Genomic DNA, 18,052 nt, shown 5'->3' on the forward strand with positions numbered 1-18,052 from the left:
TTTGGTCTTTGTTGTGTTTTCATCATCAACATCTTCCTCCTTTAACCTTAGTGCTCCTACCTCGTTTAAATGGTTAAACATCAATGTAGAGCTGTGGATAGGTCCCCAATGTACCCACAGCGTACACTGACATATATCATCATCATCATCATCGTTTAGCGTCCGTTTTCCATGCTAGCATGGGTTGGACGGTTCAACTGGGGTCTGGGAAGCCAGAAGGCTGCGCCAGGCTCCAGTCTGATCCGGCAGTGTTTCTACAGCTGGGTGCCCTTCCTAACGCCAACCACTCCGTGAGTGTCGTGGGTGCTTTTTACGTGCCAGACGAGGCTGGCAAACGGCCATGATCAGATGGTGCTTTTTATGTGCCACTGGCATGGAGGCCAGGCCCGGCTGGCAACGGCCACGATCGGATGGGTCCTTAAGGTTTAATACACATAATGTAGTCTTAACCCATTAGTGTTTAAACCGGCCATATCCGGCCCAAATATTCTATATGTTTTATATTCAAACTGGCCATATCTAGCCTTTCACACCTAACCTACAATGCCATTCTAAAAATAAACAATCACATCATTGAAACCTCAAAGCTATAAGATAATGCTTGATGAATTCAAAACAATTTGAATAAAAAATATATTAAATTTAACAGTGTAATCTGAACACTAAAGGGTTAAACAATATCCAAAATAACTTACCAAGTGGAAAATTCCGATGTCCGCGTGTAGCAGACAAACTCCCACAACGGCAACGAAATCAAATGAGGGGGAAGATTATACAAACAGCACTACTATGATGTCATTAAATCGTCCGAAAGTTGTTTAGCATTTTCTCTAGAGAAAATGTGTCAACATGCCCCGGTCTCCCCTATAGCTTAAGGAAGGGATCTTTTGCTTTTGAACGGCAGACAATTTCTAGTTAACTAAACACTTTAAAACTTCGTATACTGATAGAATGTGTCAAAATAAGACAATTTTTTCTCTTGGCTTTCTTGAGAAAATTGTAATTTGTTTGTTTAACGTAGTTTAATTTTTCAAATTTTAACCAATCCTATGCCCTCTATTGAGCTAAAATCATTTGCTGTGTCTAAAAACTGAGACAACATCCTGTAACTAACCCTAAACCTCCCCCCTAACCCTAACCCTAAATTTCTTTTTTCTTAATTGTTAAATTAATTTAATTGTTACGCGTGTAAAAAAAACTAAAGCAATGGAATTAAATTAATTTAACAATTAGGAAAAAAATTTAGGGTTACGGTTAGGGGGGAGGTTTAGGGTTAGTTACAGGATGTTGTCTCAGTTTTAGACGCAGCAAATGATTTTAGTTGAATGGAGGTAATCGATTGGTTAAAATTGCCGAAATGCTCGGATTTTCAGACGAAATATCTTACAAACTATAGAATTTTCTCAATAAAACCAAGAGAAAATGATGTTTTATAAACACATTCTACCAGTATACGACGTTTACAAGTGTTTAGTTACGTGGAAATTATTTTAAAAAACTGCCGGTCAAACCGAAAAGATCCCAAATATCTTACAAACTATAGAATTTTCTCAATAAAGCCAAGAGAAAAAGATGTCTTATAAACACATTCTACCAGTATACGACGTTTACAAGTGTTTAGTTACGTGGAAATTATTTTAAAAAACTGCCGGTCAAACCGAAAAGATCCCAAATATCTTACAAACTATAGAATTTTCTCAATAAAGCCAAGAGAAAAAGATGTTTTATAAACACATTCTACCAGTATACGAAGTTTAAAAGTGTTTAGTTGCGTGGAAATTATTTTTTAAAACTGCTGGTCAAACCGAAAAGACCCAAATATCTTACAAACTATAGAATTTTCTCAATAAAGCCAAGAGAAAATGATGTTTTATAAACATATTCTTCCAGTATACGAAGTTTAAAAGTGTTTAGTTGCGTGGAAATTATTTTTTAAAACTGCTGGTCAAACCGAAAAGACCCAATATCTTACAAACTATAGAATTTTCTCATAAAGCCAAGAGAAAATGATGTTTTATAAACATATTCTTCCAGTATACGAAGTTTAAAAGTGTTTAGTTGCGTGGAAATTATTTTAAAAAACTGCCGGTCAAATCGAAAAGACCCAAATATCTTACAAACTATAGAATTTTCTCAATAAAGCCAAGAGAAAAAGATGTTTTATAAACACACTAGCAGTATCGCCCGGCGTTGCTCAGGTTTGTAAGGGAAATAACTATAAAGCATTTTTAGAGAGTTATAGCCAAAAAATAGCAAAAAAATGGGAAAAAATGATGGTAAATTTTTATTTTAGTTAAAAAAGGTAGAGTTGCGTCCCCTAGACAGTTTGCGGTTTGTGTATCTGATTCTCGACCCCATGTCGAATTTATCAATATTTTTCAGAACTGGGGGAACTTTTCAAAATTTTCGCTGCGTTAGTTTTGAATTATGACATTGGGCTATGTGTGTGTCAAATTTCATCAGAATCGGTTGAAAGCCGTGGTCAGGGTGAGGGTACAACCTGACAGACACACAGAAACACGCACAGACAAACTGCTGTTTATATAGAGAGAGATTCTACCAGTATAAGAAGTTTAAAAGTGTTTAGTTGACTAGAAATTGTGTTCAAAAGGAAAAGATCCCAAGGAATCTAGTAGGAAATGGGAAGGGTGACCGCGATCAGTAGTCCGAATAATGCCACAACATGTGTTGGATATTCGAAGGGTGATTAGCCCTAACGATGAAGAAGGGGAAGGAGAAGCCAGCCCCATGTCTCTCTCTTTCTTTCTTTCCGTCTTTTACTTGTTTCAGTCATTTGACTGCGGCCATGCTGGAGCACTGCCTTTAGTCGAGCAAATCGACCCCGGACTTATTCTTTGTAAGCCCAGTACTTATTCTATCGGTCTCTTTTGCTGAACCACTAAGTGACGGCGACGTAAACATACCAGCATCGGTTGTCAAGCAATGCTAGGGGAACAAACACAGACACACATACACATACACACACACATATGTATATATATATACGACGGGCTTCTTTCAGTTTCCGTCTACCAAATCCACTCACGAGGCATTGGTCGGCTCGGGGCTATAGCAGAAGACACTTGCCCAAGATGCCACACAGTGGGACTGAACCTGGAACCATGTGGTTGGTAAACAATCTACTTACCACACAGCCGCTCCTGAATATATATGTATATATATATATACGACAGGCTTCTTTCAGTTTCTGTCTACCAAATCCACTCACGAGGCATTGGTCGGCTCGAGGCTATAGCAGAAGACACTTGCCCAACATTCCACGCAGTGGGACTGAACCCGGAACCATGTGGTTGGTAAACAATCTACTTACCACACAGCCGCTCCTGAATATATATGTATATATATACGACAGGCTTCTTTCAGTTTCCGTCAACCAAATCCACTCACGAGGCATTGGTCGGCTCGAGGCTATAGCAGAAGACACTTGCCCAAGATGCCACGCAGTGGGACTGAACCCGGAACCATGTGGTTGGTAAACAATCTACTTACCACACAGCCGCTCCTGAATATATATGTATATATATACGACAGGCTTCTTTCAGTTTCTGTCTACCAAATCCACTGACGAGGCATTGGTCGGCTCGAGGCTATAGCAGAAGACACTTGCCCAAGATGCCACGCAGTGGGAATGAACCCGGAACCATGTGGTTGGTAAACAATCTACTTACCACACAGCCGCTCCTGAATATATATGTATATATATACGACAGGCTTCTTTCAGTTTCCGTCTACCAAATCTGCACACAAGGCATTGGTCGGCTTGAGGCTATAGCAGAAGACACTTGCCCAAGATGCCACGCAGTGGGAATGAACCTGGAACCATGTGGTTGGCAAGCAAGCTACTTACCACACAGCCGCTCCTGAATATATATGTATATATATACGACAGGCTTCTTTCAGTTTCCGTCTACCAAATCTGCACACAAGGCATTGGTCGGCTCGGGGCTATAGCAGAAGACACCTGCCCAAGATGCCACGCAGTGGGAATGAACCTGGAACCATGTGGTTGGCAAGCAAGCTACTTACCACACAGCCACTCCTGCGCCTATATATATACATATACACGACAGGCTTCTTTCAGTTTCCGTCTACCAAATCCACTCACGAGGCATTGGTTGGTCCGGGACTATAGCAGAAGACACTTGCCCAAGATGCCATGCAGTGGGAATGAACCCGGAACCATGTGGTTGGTTAGCAAGCGCCTTACCACACAGCCACTCCTGTGCCTATATATATACACATACACGACAGGCTTCTTTCAGTTTCCGTCTACCAAATCCACTCACGAGGCATTGGTCGGTCCGGGACTATAGCAGAAGACACTTGCCCAAGATGCCATGCAGTGGGAATGAACCCGGAACCATGTGGTTGGTTAGCAAGCGCCTTACCACACAGCCACTCCTGTGCCTATATATATACATATACACGACAGGCTTCTTTCAGTTTCCGTCTACCAAATCCACTCACGAGGCATTGGTCGGTCCGGGACTATAGCAGAAGACACTTGCCCAAGATGCCATGCAGTGGGAATGAACCCGGAACCATGTGGTTGGTTAGCAAGCGCCTTACCACACAGCCACTCCTGTGCCTATATATATATATACATATATACGACAGGCTTCTTTCAGTTTCCGTCTACCAAATCCACTCACGAGGCATTGGTCGGTCCGGGACTATAGCAGAAGACACTTGCCCAAGATGCCATGCAGTGGGACTGAACCCGGAACCATGTGGTTGGTTAGCAAGCGCCTTACCACACAGCCACTCCTGCGCCTATGGAAATCTCTTACGAAAAGTGATAGAGGAGCAGTCATCGTTAAATCATTGGGTGTGCATGCAAGAAAGATAATGACCGGAATGGAGATGTGGCGTCTGGAAGGGACCAGAAGCTGGCTGACATGACATCAAGTAAAGAAGTGACAGGTTGAAGACGGCCTTGTCCTTACGGGGTCTGGGACGTGGTCAAGTTATGTGCTAGAAACAGTTGTAGAGCAGAATATATGGATCTTTTCAGTTTGACCAGCAGTTTTACCACACAGCCACTCCAGATGCAGGAGTGGCTGTGTGGTAAGTAGCTTGTATACCAACCACATGGTTCCGGGTTCAGTCCCACTGCGTGGCATCTTGGGCAAGTATCTTCTGCTATAGCCGTTGGCCGACCAATGCCTTGTGAGTGGATTTGGTAGACGGAAACTGAAAGAAGCCTGTCGTATATATATACATATATATTCAGGAGCGGCTGTGTGGTAAGTAGATTGTTTACCAACCACATGGTTCTGGGTTCAGTCCCACTGCGTGGCACCTTGGGCAAGTGTCTTCTGCTATAGCCCCGAGCCGACCAATGCCTCGTGAGTGGATTTGGTAGACGGAAACTGAAAGAAGCCTGTTGTATATATGTATATATATATATGTATGTGTGTGGATATGTTTGTGTGTGTGTTTGTCCCCCTAGCATTGCTTGACAACCGATGCTGGTGTGTTTACGTCCCCGTCACTTAGCAGTTCAGCAAAAGAAACCGATAGAATAAGTACTGGGCTTACAAAAGAATAAGTCCCGGGGTCGATTCTTGACAACCGATGCTGATGTGTTTATGTCCCCGTTACTTAGCAGTTCAGCAAAAGAGACCGATAGAATAAGTACTGGGCTTACAAAGAATAAGTCCCGGGGTCGAGTTGCTCAACTAAAGGCGGTGCTCCAGCATGGCCGCAGTCAAATGACTGAAACAAGTAAAAGAGTAAAAGAGAGTATCTGCTAATTTCTGATATTTTAGTTTTTTTTTGTCTCAGTTAAAAGACATTTCACTTCATGAAGTGACTACACCATGTAGCTGTACAAAACCATTTTCCTCCATGAATCAGTGACTTTGAAGTCTTTTGCTGAGCTCTTTGTTGGCTTTTGCCCACAAAAGTGCACAAATGCGTATTTTATTTCCTGAAACAATGAATCCATTTTGACGCTGCTCACGGACCAAGTCTGCTACATGCTTCCCTAGAATCGGCCAGTGTGCAGTACCTCCTCTCATGGTACATTTTGTCCTGCGTATACTCCTTAATAAATCTTTTATTATAAATATTAATTATATCTATATTTTTTGTTATTTATGTATTGTTTTATGTCTATCACTGTTTGAGTTGCTTAATCGTGGTTTTATCTCTAATTTAATTTATATTTTTATTTTTATATTTATACTCTCTTTTACTTGTTTCAGTCATTTGACTGCGGCCATGCTGGAGCACCACCTTTTAGTCGAGCAAATCGACCCTGGGACTTATTCTTTGTAAGCCCAGTACTTATTCTATAGGTCTCTTTTGCCGAACTGCTAAGTTTGCTCTTTTTACTTGTTTCAGTCACTTGACTGCAGCCATGCTGGAGCACCGCCTTTAGTCGAGCAAATCGACTCCGGAACTTATTCTTTGTAAGCCCAGTACTTATTCTATCGGTCTCTTTTGCCGAACCGCTAAGTGACGGGGATGTAAACACACCAGCATCGGTTGTCAAGCAATGCTAGGGGGACAAACACACACATACATATATATATACACATATATACGACGGGCTTCTTTCAGTTTCTGTCTACCAAATCCACTCACAAGGCATTGGTCGGCCCGGGGCTATAGCAGAAGACACTTGCCCAAGATGTAAATATTTTTCATACTTACATTAAATTCTCTGAAGAGGCCGTGAGACATTCTTGTTAATGTCTCATTTATACCTGCTTTATATGGCTAATAGGTTAAATGGGACATACCTGTCTTCACGGCCGAAACAGCTGTCAGCTACGATGTAATTGTATTTTCTATTTCTATTTCTATGTCTAGTTATATTTGTAATATATTATGTATAATGTCATTGCTGTTGTGTAATGGTTTAATAAAGTATTGATTGGGTATTATCTGATGGTTGATGATTGATTTAGGTATGTTTCTCCATTTTCTCATTTTGTATATATATATATATATGGCGATTTTTTTTCCTCTGTCTTCCTTTCTCTAGATCTTTCCTTATCCTATGTTTTCGATGAAGAGCTCCGCTCGAAACGTTAAACCCTCCTTCTTTCCTGAGCGTTCAATAATACTATATTTGTTCCATGTCCTCGCGTTGTTGTGTTTTTTTGTGCTTTCTTGTTTGGATTAACTATATATATATATATATATATACCTTTGAAACACCCATTGAGTCGAACCAGGGGCAGCCGATGAAGGGGAATATTCCTTGTATTGTTTGTCTTGTACTCTATTTTTTCGTTGTTAAAAAAAGTCCGCTTCCTTGTTTGTTTTTATATTTTCATTTCTCGTTGTGTTCTACGTTTATTTGTGGTGTCCTGTACTCATATATATATATATATATATATATATATATATATGCATGTATATATACATATAGATGTAGGTATGTACATATATGTATGTATGTATGCATATGTTTTATTTATTAAATTGTGTATATATATGTATATTAGAAGAAATGAGGTACTCAGAAATTCGGATGGTTTTATATTTACAGATATTTATTTGTATATTACATGTTTTTATTCATCATATAACTTATATATCATATATCATATATAAGCGCTTTTGTCCATTGTAGTGGAGTCGTCAAATTGAACTAAGTTCTTGCAGGAATTTGGACTCTTTTTATAGTGTTATTGAGTGTGTAGTGATGGGGAGAGATATAAGATAGTACCAGAGGGTGATGAATGGGGAGAAAGTGAGAGAGAGCACGTGTGTTTTTGTATCTGAAGGAGGTGTTAAAGAAAGAAGAAAAAATTTTTTGTTGATCTCTTTGCAGCTGGTCAGGTTGACAATAACAATCAACTGTTTACTCCAAGGGGGGAAAAATGTCACTTTTTAAAAAATTGTCTGGATTTCTTTTTTATAACATACAAATAAATATCTGTAAATATAAAACCATCTGAATTTCTGAGTACCTCATTTCTTCTAATATAAAATACCTGTACATCATCTCCGAACCTTCTAAATAATATATATATATATATATATATATATATATATATATATATATATATATATATATATTATATATATATATATATATATCAGTCAAAAAATCAATGGCAATTGTAGTTGTGATACCAGTGCCGGTGGCACATAAAAAGCACCATCCAAACATGGCTGTTGCCAGCACTAACTTGCCTGGCTTCCATGCCGGTGGCACGTAAAAAGCACCAACCAATCGTGGCCATTGCCAGCCCCGCCTGGCACATAAAAAGCACCCACTACCCTCACGGAGTAGTTGGCGTTAGCAAGAACATCCAGCTGTAGAAACACTGCCAGATCAGACTGGAGCCTGGTGTAGCCTCCTGGCTTCCCAGACCCCGGTCGAACTGTCCAACCCGTGCTAGCATGGAAAACGATGATGATGATGCGTGCCAGTGGCATGTAAAAGCACCCACTACACTCTCACAGTGGTTGGCATTAGGATGGGCATCCACCTGTAGAAACCCTGCCAGATCAGATTGAATTCTGGTTCGCCAGACCTCAGTCAAATCGTTCAACCCATGCTAGCATGGAAAGCGGACATTAAATGATGATGATGATGATATATATATATAGATATGTGTAAATGTTGGTATGTGTAAGCATATATATTTGTACAAAGGTATCTGTATATGTGTGCGTGTGTATATATATATATATGTATATATAATATTAGGGAGTAAATCCAAACTTACAGGGAAAAATTAGATTTAGGATTAAGAGATAAAACCACTATTCAGCAAATCAAACATTGAAAATCATAAGCCAATACGTAGAAATAAAATTAATAAAATATATAAAAAATATAAAATTAAAATATTGAAATTAAAAATTTAAAAAATTATTTAAATTAATAATTTAAACTTATAAATCTTAAATATATATATTTTATTATTTATTTATTTAAAAATTTTTTTAAAATTATATAACTATCAAAAAGTATAAAAATTTAATACAGATAAAGAGTAAATATTTTAATTTGGAATTTTATATTTTATGTTTTTTATATATTTTATTAATTAATTTTATTTCTATGTATTGGCTTATGATTTTCACTGTTTGATTTGCCGAATAGTGGTTTTATCTCTAATTTAATAATATATATATATAGGCGCAGGTATGGCTGTGTGGTAAGTAGCTTGCTTACCAACCACATGGTTCCGGGTTCAGTCCCATTGTGTGGCACCTTGGGCAAGTGTCTTCTACTATAGCCTCGGGCCGACCAATGCCTTGTGAGTGGATTTGGTAGACGGAAACTGAAAGAAGCCCGTCGTATATATGTATATATGTGTGCGTATGTGTTTGTCCCCCTAGCATTGCTTGACAACCGATGCTGGTGTGTTTACGTCCCCGTCACTTAGTGGTTCGGCAAAAGAGACCGATAGAATAAGTACTGGGCTTACAAAGAATAAGTCCCGGGGTTGATTTGCTCGACTAAAGGCGGTGCTCCAGCATGGCCGCATTCAAATGACTGAAACAAGTAAAAGAGTAAAAAGAGTATATATATATATATATATATGCACACATAAGCGATTGTTAGGTGGGTGTATTTACACGTATTTTAGGTGAATTAGCTATGTACATATGTGTGTTTAATTAGATGTGAAGGTGTATATGACATTGCATATTTGGATGCACATATATTTGTACAAATATATATTCATACACAATTCCTTATTGTGTGTATGCGTATGTAGGTGTCTTATGTCTCTGCGCGTGTAACTTTATATACTAGTGTATATCATTATCATCATCATTTAGCATCCGCTTTCCATGCTAGCATGGGTTGGACGGTTCGACCGGGGATCTGGGAAGCCAGAAGGCTGCACCAGGCTCCAGTCTTATCTGGCAGTGTTTCTACAGCTGGATGCCCTTCCTAACGCCAACCACTCCGTAAGTGTAGTGGGTGCTTTTTACGTGCCACCTGCACAGATGCCAGGTGAGGCTGGCAATGGCTACGGTCGGATTGGTGCATTTTATGTGCCACCGGCACGGAAGCCAGTCGAGGCGGCACTGGCTTCGGCCACGATTCGGTTGGTGCTTTTTACGTGCTACCAACACAGCTGGCAAACGGGCACGATCGGATGGTGCTTTTTACATGCCACTGGCACGGAGGCCAGACGAGGCTGGCAAACGGCCACAATCGGATTGTGTTTGTTACGTGCCACCAGCACAGAAGCCAGGCGAGTCTGGCAACGGCCACGAACGGATGAGGCCTTTTTTTACGTGCCACCGGCACAAGGCCAGTCGGGGCGGTTCTGGCAACGGCCACATTCAGATGGTTCTCTTACATACCACCGGCACTGGTATCACAGCTGCAATTTCCATTGATGTTGATCGATTTCAAGTAGTTATTTTGTCTGCTTGCTAATCCTCCTTAAGGCTATTTTTGTCTTCAAGGAACCGATACAGGTTGGCACCTGTGGCTTCACAACTCATTTCAACAGCTGAGTGAACAGGAGCAACATGAAATAAAGTGCCTTGCAGTGGAGGCGCAATGGCCCAGTGGTTAGGGCAGTGGACTCCGGTCATAAGATCGCGGTTTCGATTCCCAGACCGGGCGTTGTGAGTGTTTATTGAGCGAAAACACCTAAAGCTCCACGAGGCTCCGGCAGGGGATGGTGGTGATCCCTGCTGTACTCTTTCTCTCACTATTACTTCCCGTTTCTGTTGTACCTGTATTTCAAAGGGCCGGCCTTGTCACTCTCTGTGTCACGCTGAATATCCCCGAGAACTATGTTAAGGGTGCACGTGTCTGTGGAGTGCTCAGCCACTTACACGTTAATTTCACGAGCAGGCTGTTCCGTTGATTTGGATCAACCGGAACCCTCATCGTCGTAACCGACGGAGTGCTTCCATCCAAAGTGCCTTGCTCAAGAACATAACACGCAGCTCAGTCCAGGATTTGAGCTCACAACCTCGATCGTAAGGTCGAAGCTGTAATCACTGAGCCATGCGCCTCTCACACGGACACACATATCTTATTGACATCTTTATCATTTCAGAAACAAAGTAAATTGTATTTACAAACCTTAGTTTCATCCTATTGCCAGTTATAAGACATAAGTAGTCCCACTGCGTGGCATCTTGGGCAGGTGTCTTCTGCTATAGCCCCGGGCCGACCAATACCATGTGAGTGGATTTGGTAGACAGAAACTGAAAGAAGCCTGTCGTTGATATGTATATATATATATATATATATATATATATATTGCCTGCTCGCTTAGCCAGCGGGGTGGCGTTATTCGAAGGTTAAAACAATGCGAACGCATTGTGACCAGAGATGTGTAACAACATCTGATGGTCTGGTCGGTCACGTGATATATATATGTATGAGTCTGTGTGTATGTTTGTCCCCCTAGCATCGCTTGACAAACGATGCTGGTGTGTTTACGTCCCCGTCACTTAGCGGTTTGGCAAAAGAATAAGTCCCGTGGTCGATTTGCTCGCTTAAAGGCAGTGCTCCAGCATGGCCGCAGTCAAAATGACTGAAACAAGTAAAATAGAGAAAGAGATACCTTCCCCTATTTACTTCCTTCATTTTCTCTCACCTTGTCTCGTCTCCTACCCACCCACACATTCTAGCAGCCGTTTTAACGAGAGCAGGTACTACTCACTCATCTGGCAAAATCAGGTTGAGTCACCTGGATTTATGTTCTGTTTTCTGAGAAGTTCTAATTGCTAATTCTTACCTTTATTCACCTGATTGAAATGGTTGTCTTGCAGGATGTAGCACTTTTGTTCATCAGTAAAGAACATGTTTGAAACAGCTATAGTGAACCACAGACCGTCCGTGTTATTAATTACTCTTCACCATACTCAGAACATTCTTTTGGTTTATTTGCTTCTGAAGTCTACAGTGGAATACGGATGTATGCATAATTTAACCCTTTAGTATTCAAACCGGCCATAATATTTAATCTGTTTTATGTTCAAACTGACCAGATCCAGGCTCTCACACCTACCCTACAATGTTATTCTACATTAAGTAATTACACCATCAAGATCTTGAAGATATGAGATAATGCATGATTAATTCAAATCAATGTGAATCAATAAGCACTATGTTTGATAGAATAATCAGAACACTAAAGGGTTAAAGGACAAATCCGTAAATAATTTAGTAAGTATATATATGTCAGTGTACGCTGTGGGTACATAGGTGGGCTATCCACAACTCTACATTGATGTTTTACTATTTAAACGAGGTAGGAGCATGAAGGTTAAAGGATGAAGATGATGATGAAAACACAAGACCAAATCAATGTCACTTAAATCTTTTATTCATTATTCTCTCACAAATTCTTAAAAACTCCAGCACAATCCTCTTCAAAAATCAAAGTTCTCACTGTGCTGATATATTTATGATACTGAAGTTGATATTCATGAAAGTGAATTTCAATACATTAAGCTTGAAGAGGAATAAACCTTTTCTGGTAGAAGACGAAAAACTCATAATTGTTGATATATTGTAATAAATTTTGATGTTGATATATTTACACTTGTGTATGAATACTCAAATGTCTACTTAAGCGACCTTTTTGAGGGAATGATTTACCACAGATACCACAATGATATGGCTTCTCTCCTGTATGAACACGTTTGTGAATAGTCAACTGACTATTTCTAAAGTATGATTTACCACAGACATCACAAGGATATGGCTTCTCGCCTGTATGTGTATATTTGTGTTTAGTTAAGTCATTAGAAAAAGAGAATGATTTACCACAGGTATCACAATGGTGTGGTTTCGCACCTGTATGTGTACGTAAGTGTCTAGTGAAGGTACACCTGTTAGAGAATGATTTACTACAGATATCACAATGATATGGCTTTTCTCCTGTATGTGTAAGTTTGTGGCGAGTCAAGTCATTACGTTTAGAGAATGATTTACCACAGATATCGCAATGGTATGGCTTCTCTCCTGTATGAATATATTTGTGTCTAGATAATTGACTACTGTTAGAGAATGATTTATCACAGATATCACAATGACAGGGCTTCTCTCCCGTATGTGTACGGATGTGCTTAGTCAAGGCATCACTTAGAGAGAAGGATTTACCACAGATATCACAATGATAGGGCTTCTCTCCTGTATGTGTACGTTTGTGTATAATCAAGGCACCACTTCGAGAGAATGATTTACCACAAATATCACAGAATGGCGTCTCGCCTGTATGTGTAAGCTTGTGTATAGTCAACGAATAATTTTGAGCATATGATCTACCACAAATATCACAATGATACGCCTTCTCGCCTGTATGTGTAAGTTTGTGTTTCATCAAATGACCACTCTGGGAGAATGATTTATCACAAATGTCACAATCATATGGCCTCTCGCCCGTATGTGTAAGTTTGTGTTTAGTCAAGGTACCAGTTAGAGAGAAAGATTTCCCACAGATATCACAATGATAGGGCCTCTCTCCCGTATGTGTACGGATGTGCTTAGTTAAGTAAGTACTACGAGAGAATGATTTATCACAGATATCACAATGAAATGGCTTTTCTCCTGTATGTGTATGCTTGTGTTTCGTCAAGTTACTCTTTTCAGAGAATGATTTACCACAGATATCACATGGATATGGCTTCTCCTCTGTATGAGTATGTTCATCTATAATCAAGACATCACTATCAGAGAATGATACACTGCAGGTATTAGAGTGATATGGTTTCTCACCTGTATCAGGGTTATTTGCTTCAGTTAAAGGATTCATCATGAGAGGATAATTTGTCATAAATATCACAATGATAGTGTTTATTTCATTTCTATGAGAGTGTTTCTGTTCTGTTTTGTCACTATTTTTAGGGAATAATTTAATGCCGTTTCTTTCAGCTGAGATCTTGCTTAATATCTAAATCAGGAGGTGACAATTGTCTACCCCCTTGTAAAGTTATCCAAGCTTAATTAACCTGGAAAACAATCATCTCCTCTATATTCCAGACAGCAAAGACTTCAAATTGTTGCTGTTAATTCCATCGTCCAGAAGAAATATTTTGCTGTTGTTTTTCACAGATTTCCTTTATAAGACGAGTTTGATGTATTGATGAATGCTCCTTATAAATATATCATCTTCCTTTGGTTGATGGGAGCTGATAAAATATCAGAGGCACATCTGAATGAAGTAATTTCTTTCATATCAACAGGATGTAATATTCTGAAATAGAAAAAAAAAGAAGCAGTGAGATAAAGAGAATCATTAAACGACATAGTAATTCAACATTGCAAATATTCTTTTCTACTCAAGCCCCAAGCCCATAATTTATGGGGAGGGGCCAGGCAATTAGATTGACCCCAGTATATAAATGGTAACAATTTATTGACCTCAAAAGGATGAAACACAAAGTCGGCCTTGGGGAAATCTGAACTCAAGGTATAAAGACAGACGAACTACCGCTAAGGATTTTGCCCAACATTGCAAATATTACAACATCGGCACTGTCATACATTTAATGTTCATGTTTCTAGGGGTCAGAATCCATTGAGGCATGGAAAGATTTACTGCCTGACTGCATCTTGTGCCAGTGGCACATAATAAGTAGATATTTATAAGTTCAGCAACAATTTAGATTCAAATGAATATGGTACTTAATTTAGATGCACCAGAATTTAGTATGGTGTTATCCATAAAAACTTGCAGGGTGATTATAATCAAAAATGAGCAACAAGAATGACTAAATCTAATCTAGTTTTAAAATTAACCCTTTCGTTACCCACCTGGCTGAAATCGGCTCTGGCTCTGAGTACAAATATCTTGTTTTCATAAGTTCTGAATTAAAATCTTCCACCAAACCTTAGTCACAATTTATGTTCCTAACACCAGCTTAATGATAACTAAGTTATTTTACGAAATTCTTTGTTATATTTAAAGTAATTGAAAGAAACACAGAGCATCTCAAAATAAATACAGTAACGAAAGGGTTAATAAAGCTATCCCCCAATTATAAAATTCTATGTCTTCTCATAATAATATTTGATATTCCCCCCCCCACACTCTTTGTAAAGGAGGTAAATGACCTTTTGACATTGACCTAGTTTCTTCTCACCATATGGCTATAGCAGTAATTGGAATTTTGTTAGTGGCAACTTGAATTCCTTTTATGGTATTCTGAAACCATCCTTATCCTATTTCCTACAACTAACTTGAATTCGTTTTATGGTATTCTGAAAACCCCTCTTACCCTCACTCATACAACTAATTAAACACAACCATAGTTTAGTCAGTTATCGGCTGGACTTCACAATCTAATTCTACATCTTTATCTGTATAACTACCTTCTCTAAAATGTTACTACTTGATTTGAAAGCTTTTGTATAATTGGAAAACCTATATAATTGGCTGATGAGCACTCAGCATCTTAAATCTGCTGTAATACTTACAACTTTTAATAAAATGTTGTAGTATGAAACAATTGTACCAAATTACCGGAGTCATTCTTGTTACTCATTTTTTATTATAATCACCCCGCAAATTTTTATGGGTAACACCATACAAAATTCTGGTGCATCTAAATTAAGTACCATATTCATTCAAATCTAAATTGTTGCTGAACTTACACACACACACACATAAATATATATATATATATATATATATATATATATAATCACGTGACCGACCAGTCCATCAGATGTAGTTACACATTGCTGGTCACAATGCGTTCGCATTGTTTTAGCCTTCGAATGACGCCACCCCGCTGGCTAAGCGAGCAGGCCAACAGAAGAAAGAGTGTTGAAAGAGTATAGCAGGGATCACCACCCCCTGCTGGAGCCTCGTGGAGCTTTAGGTGTTTTCGCTCAATAAACACTCACAACGCCCGGTCTGGGAATCGAAACAGCGAGTCTGCTGCCCTAACCACTGGGCCATTGCGCCTCCATATATATATATATATATATATATATATATATATATATATATATATATATATATATATATATTATATATATATATAATATATTATATATATATATATATGTATGTATGTATGTGTGTGTGTGTGTTGTGTGTGTGTGTGTGTGTGTGTGTGTGTGTTGTGTGTGTGTGTGTGTGTGTGTGTGTGTGTACGTATATAAGGGTAAAAAATTAAGGAGTGTATTCATTATATAAATATTTTGAAGATGAGAGATAAGGATGTTAGGGGACGGACGAGGCAGAAAACATTAAAACATGATACACAATAAAACCTTAGGGCCACACGAAGATAACAATTAATAATAATAATGTCCCTTTATCACCCACAAGGGGCTAAACATAGAGGGGACAAACAAGGACAGACATAGGTATTAAGTCGATTATATCGACCCTAGTGCGTAACTGGTACTTAATTTATCGACCCCGAAAGGATGAAAGGTAAAGTCGACCTCGGCGGAATTTGAACCCAGAATGTAACGGCTGACGAAATACGGCTACGCATTCCGTCCGGCATGCTAACGTTTATGCCAGCTTGCAATAATAATAATAACAATAATTTGGAAGCACTCCGTCGGTTACGACGACGAGGGTTCCGGTTGATCCGAATCAACGGAACAGCCTGCTTGTGAAATTAACGTGTAAGTGGCTGAGCACTCCACAGACACGTGTACCCTTAACGTAGTTCTCGGGGATATTCAGCGTAACACAGAGAGTGACAAGGCCGGCCCTTTGAAATACAGGTACAACAGAAACAGGAAGTAAGAGTGAGAGAAAGTTGTGGTGAAAGAGTACAGCAGGGATCACCACCATCCCCTGCCGGAGCCTCGTGGAGCTTTAGGTGTTTTCGCTCAATAAACACTCACAACGCCCGGTCTGGGAATCGACACCGCGATCCTGTGACCACGAGTCCGCTGCCCTAGCCACTGAGCCATTGCGCCTCCAATAACAATAATAATACATATACAACAAAAAATGCCACAGGGCTGAAAACAAGACAAACATGGTTAACGCGAAAGAGAAATGAAAACTGTCCCAAAGGACTATAGACATCGGAAGAATAGAGCAAAAAGCACAGGATATCGTAACCAGTCTCTCATTTTCCTATGTTGCAGTTCTGAGGTCGATTTATTCAGCTGAGAGTTCTCGAAAGCGGAGCTCCAGCATGGACGATGTCTAATGACCGAAACAAATAAAAGGTATTAGATTTGTTTCGCTTACTCTGGATGCCCAAGCCTATTTTTCTATCTTTCTGTGGATTGTCTTAGTTTTTATAATCAATTTCACAGATATAAAGACCCCCTTCGGTCATGAATGACCATGGGATTGTACCTAGAAAGTTACCCTCCCAGGCACAAGTCCGAGCAATTTTGTTTATGGAAGACCAGCAGTCGCCCATGCATACCAGCCTCCCCTCTCCACGCCACCAGTGTTACAGCTTGGCACCTGTGACGTCGCAACTCATTTCTACAGCTGAGTGAACTGGAGTAAAGTGAAATAAAGTGCCTTGCTCAAGAACACAACACGCAGCCCGGTCCGGGATTCGAGCTCACAACCTCACGATCGTAAGCTCGACGCGCTAACCACTGAGCCATGCGCCTTCACAGATAAATGTACCTAAAACTGAAGATCGCCTAGTTTATTATGTCACAGATCTTAGGATAAAAGCCATGTGGTGACTGCTACTAACAGCATACTAAACGAGCAGGTGAGGATGAACTAATTAAATCCTATAAAATGTTTTAGCCCGAAGGCCGCGGCCATGCTGGGGCACCACCGCTGGATTTCTGAATTTCTTTAAAAGAGACAGCAAAAGATTTCCATGTCAACTAACCGTTTTATCATTGCCATATAAGGAACAGAACAATATATACGAATGTGGAATTCTTCAATCGGACTCCTCACATTCTACTAATTAATTACGCTGTTTTATTCTCACTTAACCAATTAATTTCAGTTCTATCACATGTAACAGTCGGTCATTGTATTTTATAAACAACAAATCAACATTTCAGCTTCAAAGTTATTAATTAAGTCGAAGAAATATATTTTCCTAATTTTGTTACGTTTTCGCTTCGAAAAATAATTACTGTAACATCGCGAGTTCACATAATTCTATCATTTAC

The 18,052-nt window shown here is 39.4% G+C and overlaps 1 protein-coding gene across 1 annotated transcript; it reads right to left on the reverse strand.

The window, feature by feature from the left end:
• Positions 1-10,386: 10,386 nt before the first annotated feature.
• LOC118768089 (zinc finger protein 239-like) lies at positions 10,387-14,004 on the reverse strand. The gene is made up of 3 exons (XM_036513892.1): positions 13,260-14,004; positions 12,896-13,178; positions 10,387-10,466 (listed from the first exon to the last, which is right to left on the reverse strand). The coding sequence occupies exons 1-3, from the start codon at positions 13,752-13,754 to the stop codon at positions 10,387-10,389; spliced, it is 858 nt and encodes a 285-aa protein (XP_036369785.1). The 5' UTR covers positions 13,755-14,004.
• Between the last annotated feature and the right edge of the window lie 4,048 nt (positions 14,005-18,052).

The sequence above is a fragment of the Octopus sinensis genome, linkage group LG27 (genome assembly GCF_006345805.1).
Source record: "Octopus sinensis linkage group LG27, ASM634580v1, whole genome shotgun sequence".
Classification (NCBI taxonomy): Eukaryota; Metazoa; Mollusca; class Cephalopoda; order Octopoda; family Octopodidae; genus Octopus; species Octopus sinensis.

Coding starts and splice junctions, on each gene's coding strand:
- LOC118768089 (XM_036513892.1), bottom strand. CDS start 13,754: ATGACAAATTATCCTCTCATGATGAATCCTTTAACTGAAGCAAATAAC. Junction 13,179..13,259: donor CAGGCGAGAAGGCGTATCAT/TGTGATATTTGT, acceptor GAGACGCCATTC/TGTGATATTTGTGGTAAATC. Junction 10,467..12,895: donor TGGTAAATCATTCTCTAAAC/GTAATGACTTGA, acceptor CTGTTCACTCAG/CTGTTGAAATGAGTTGTGAA.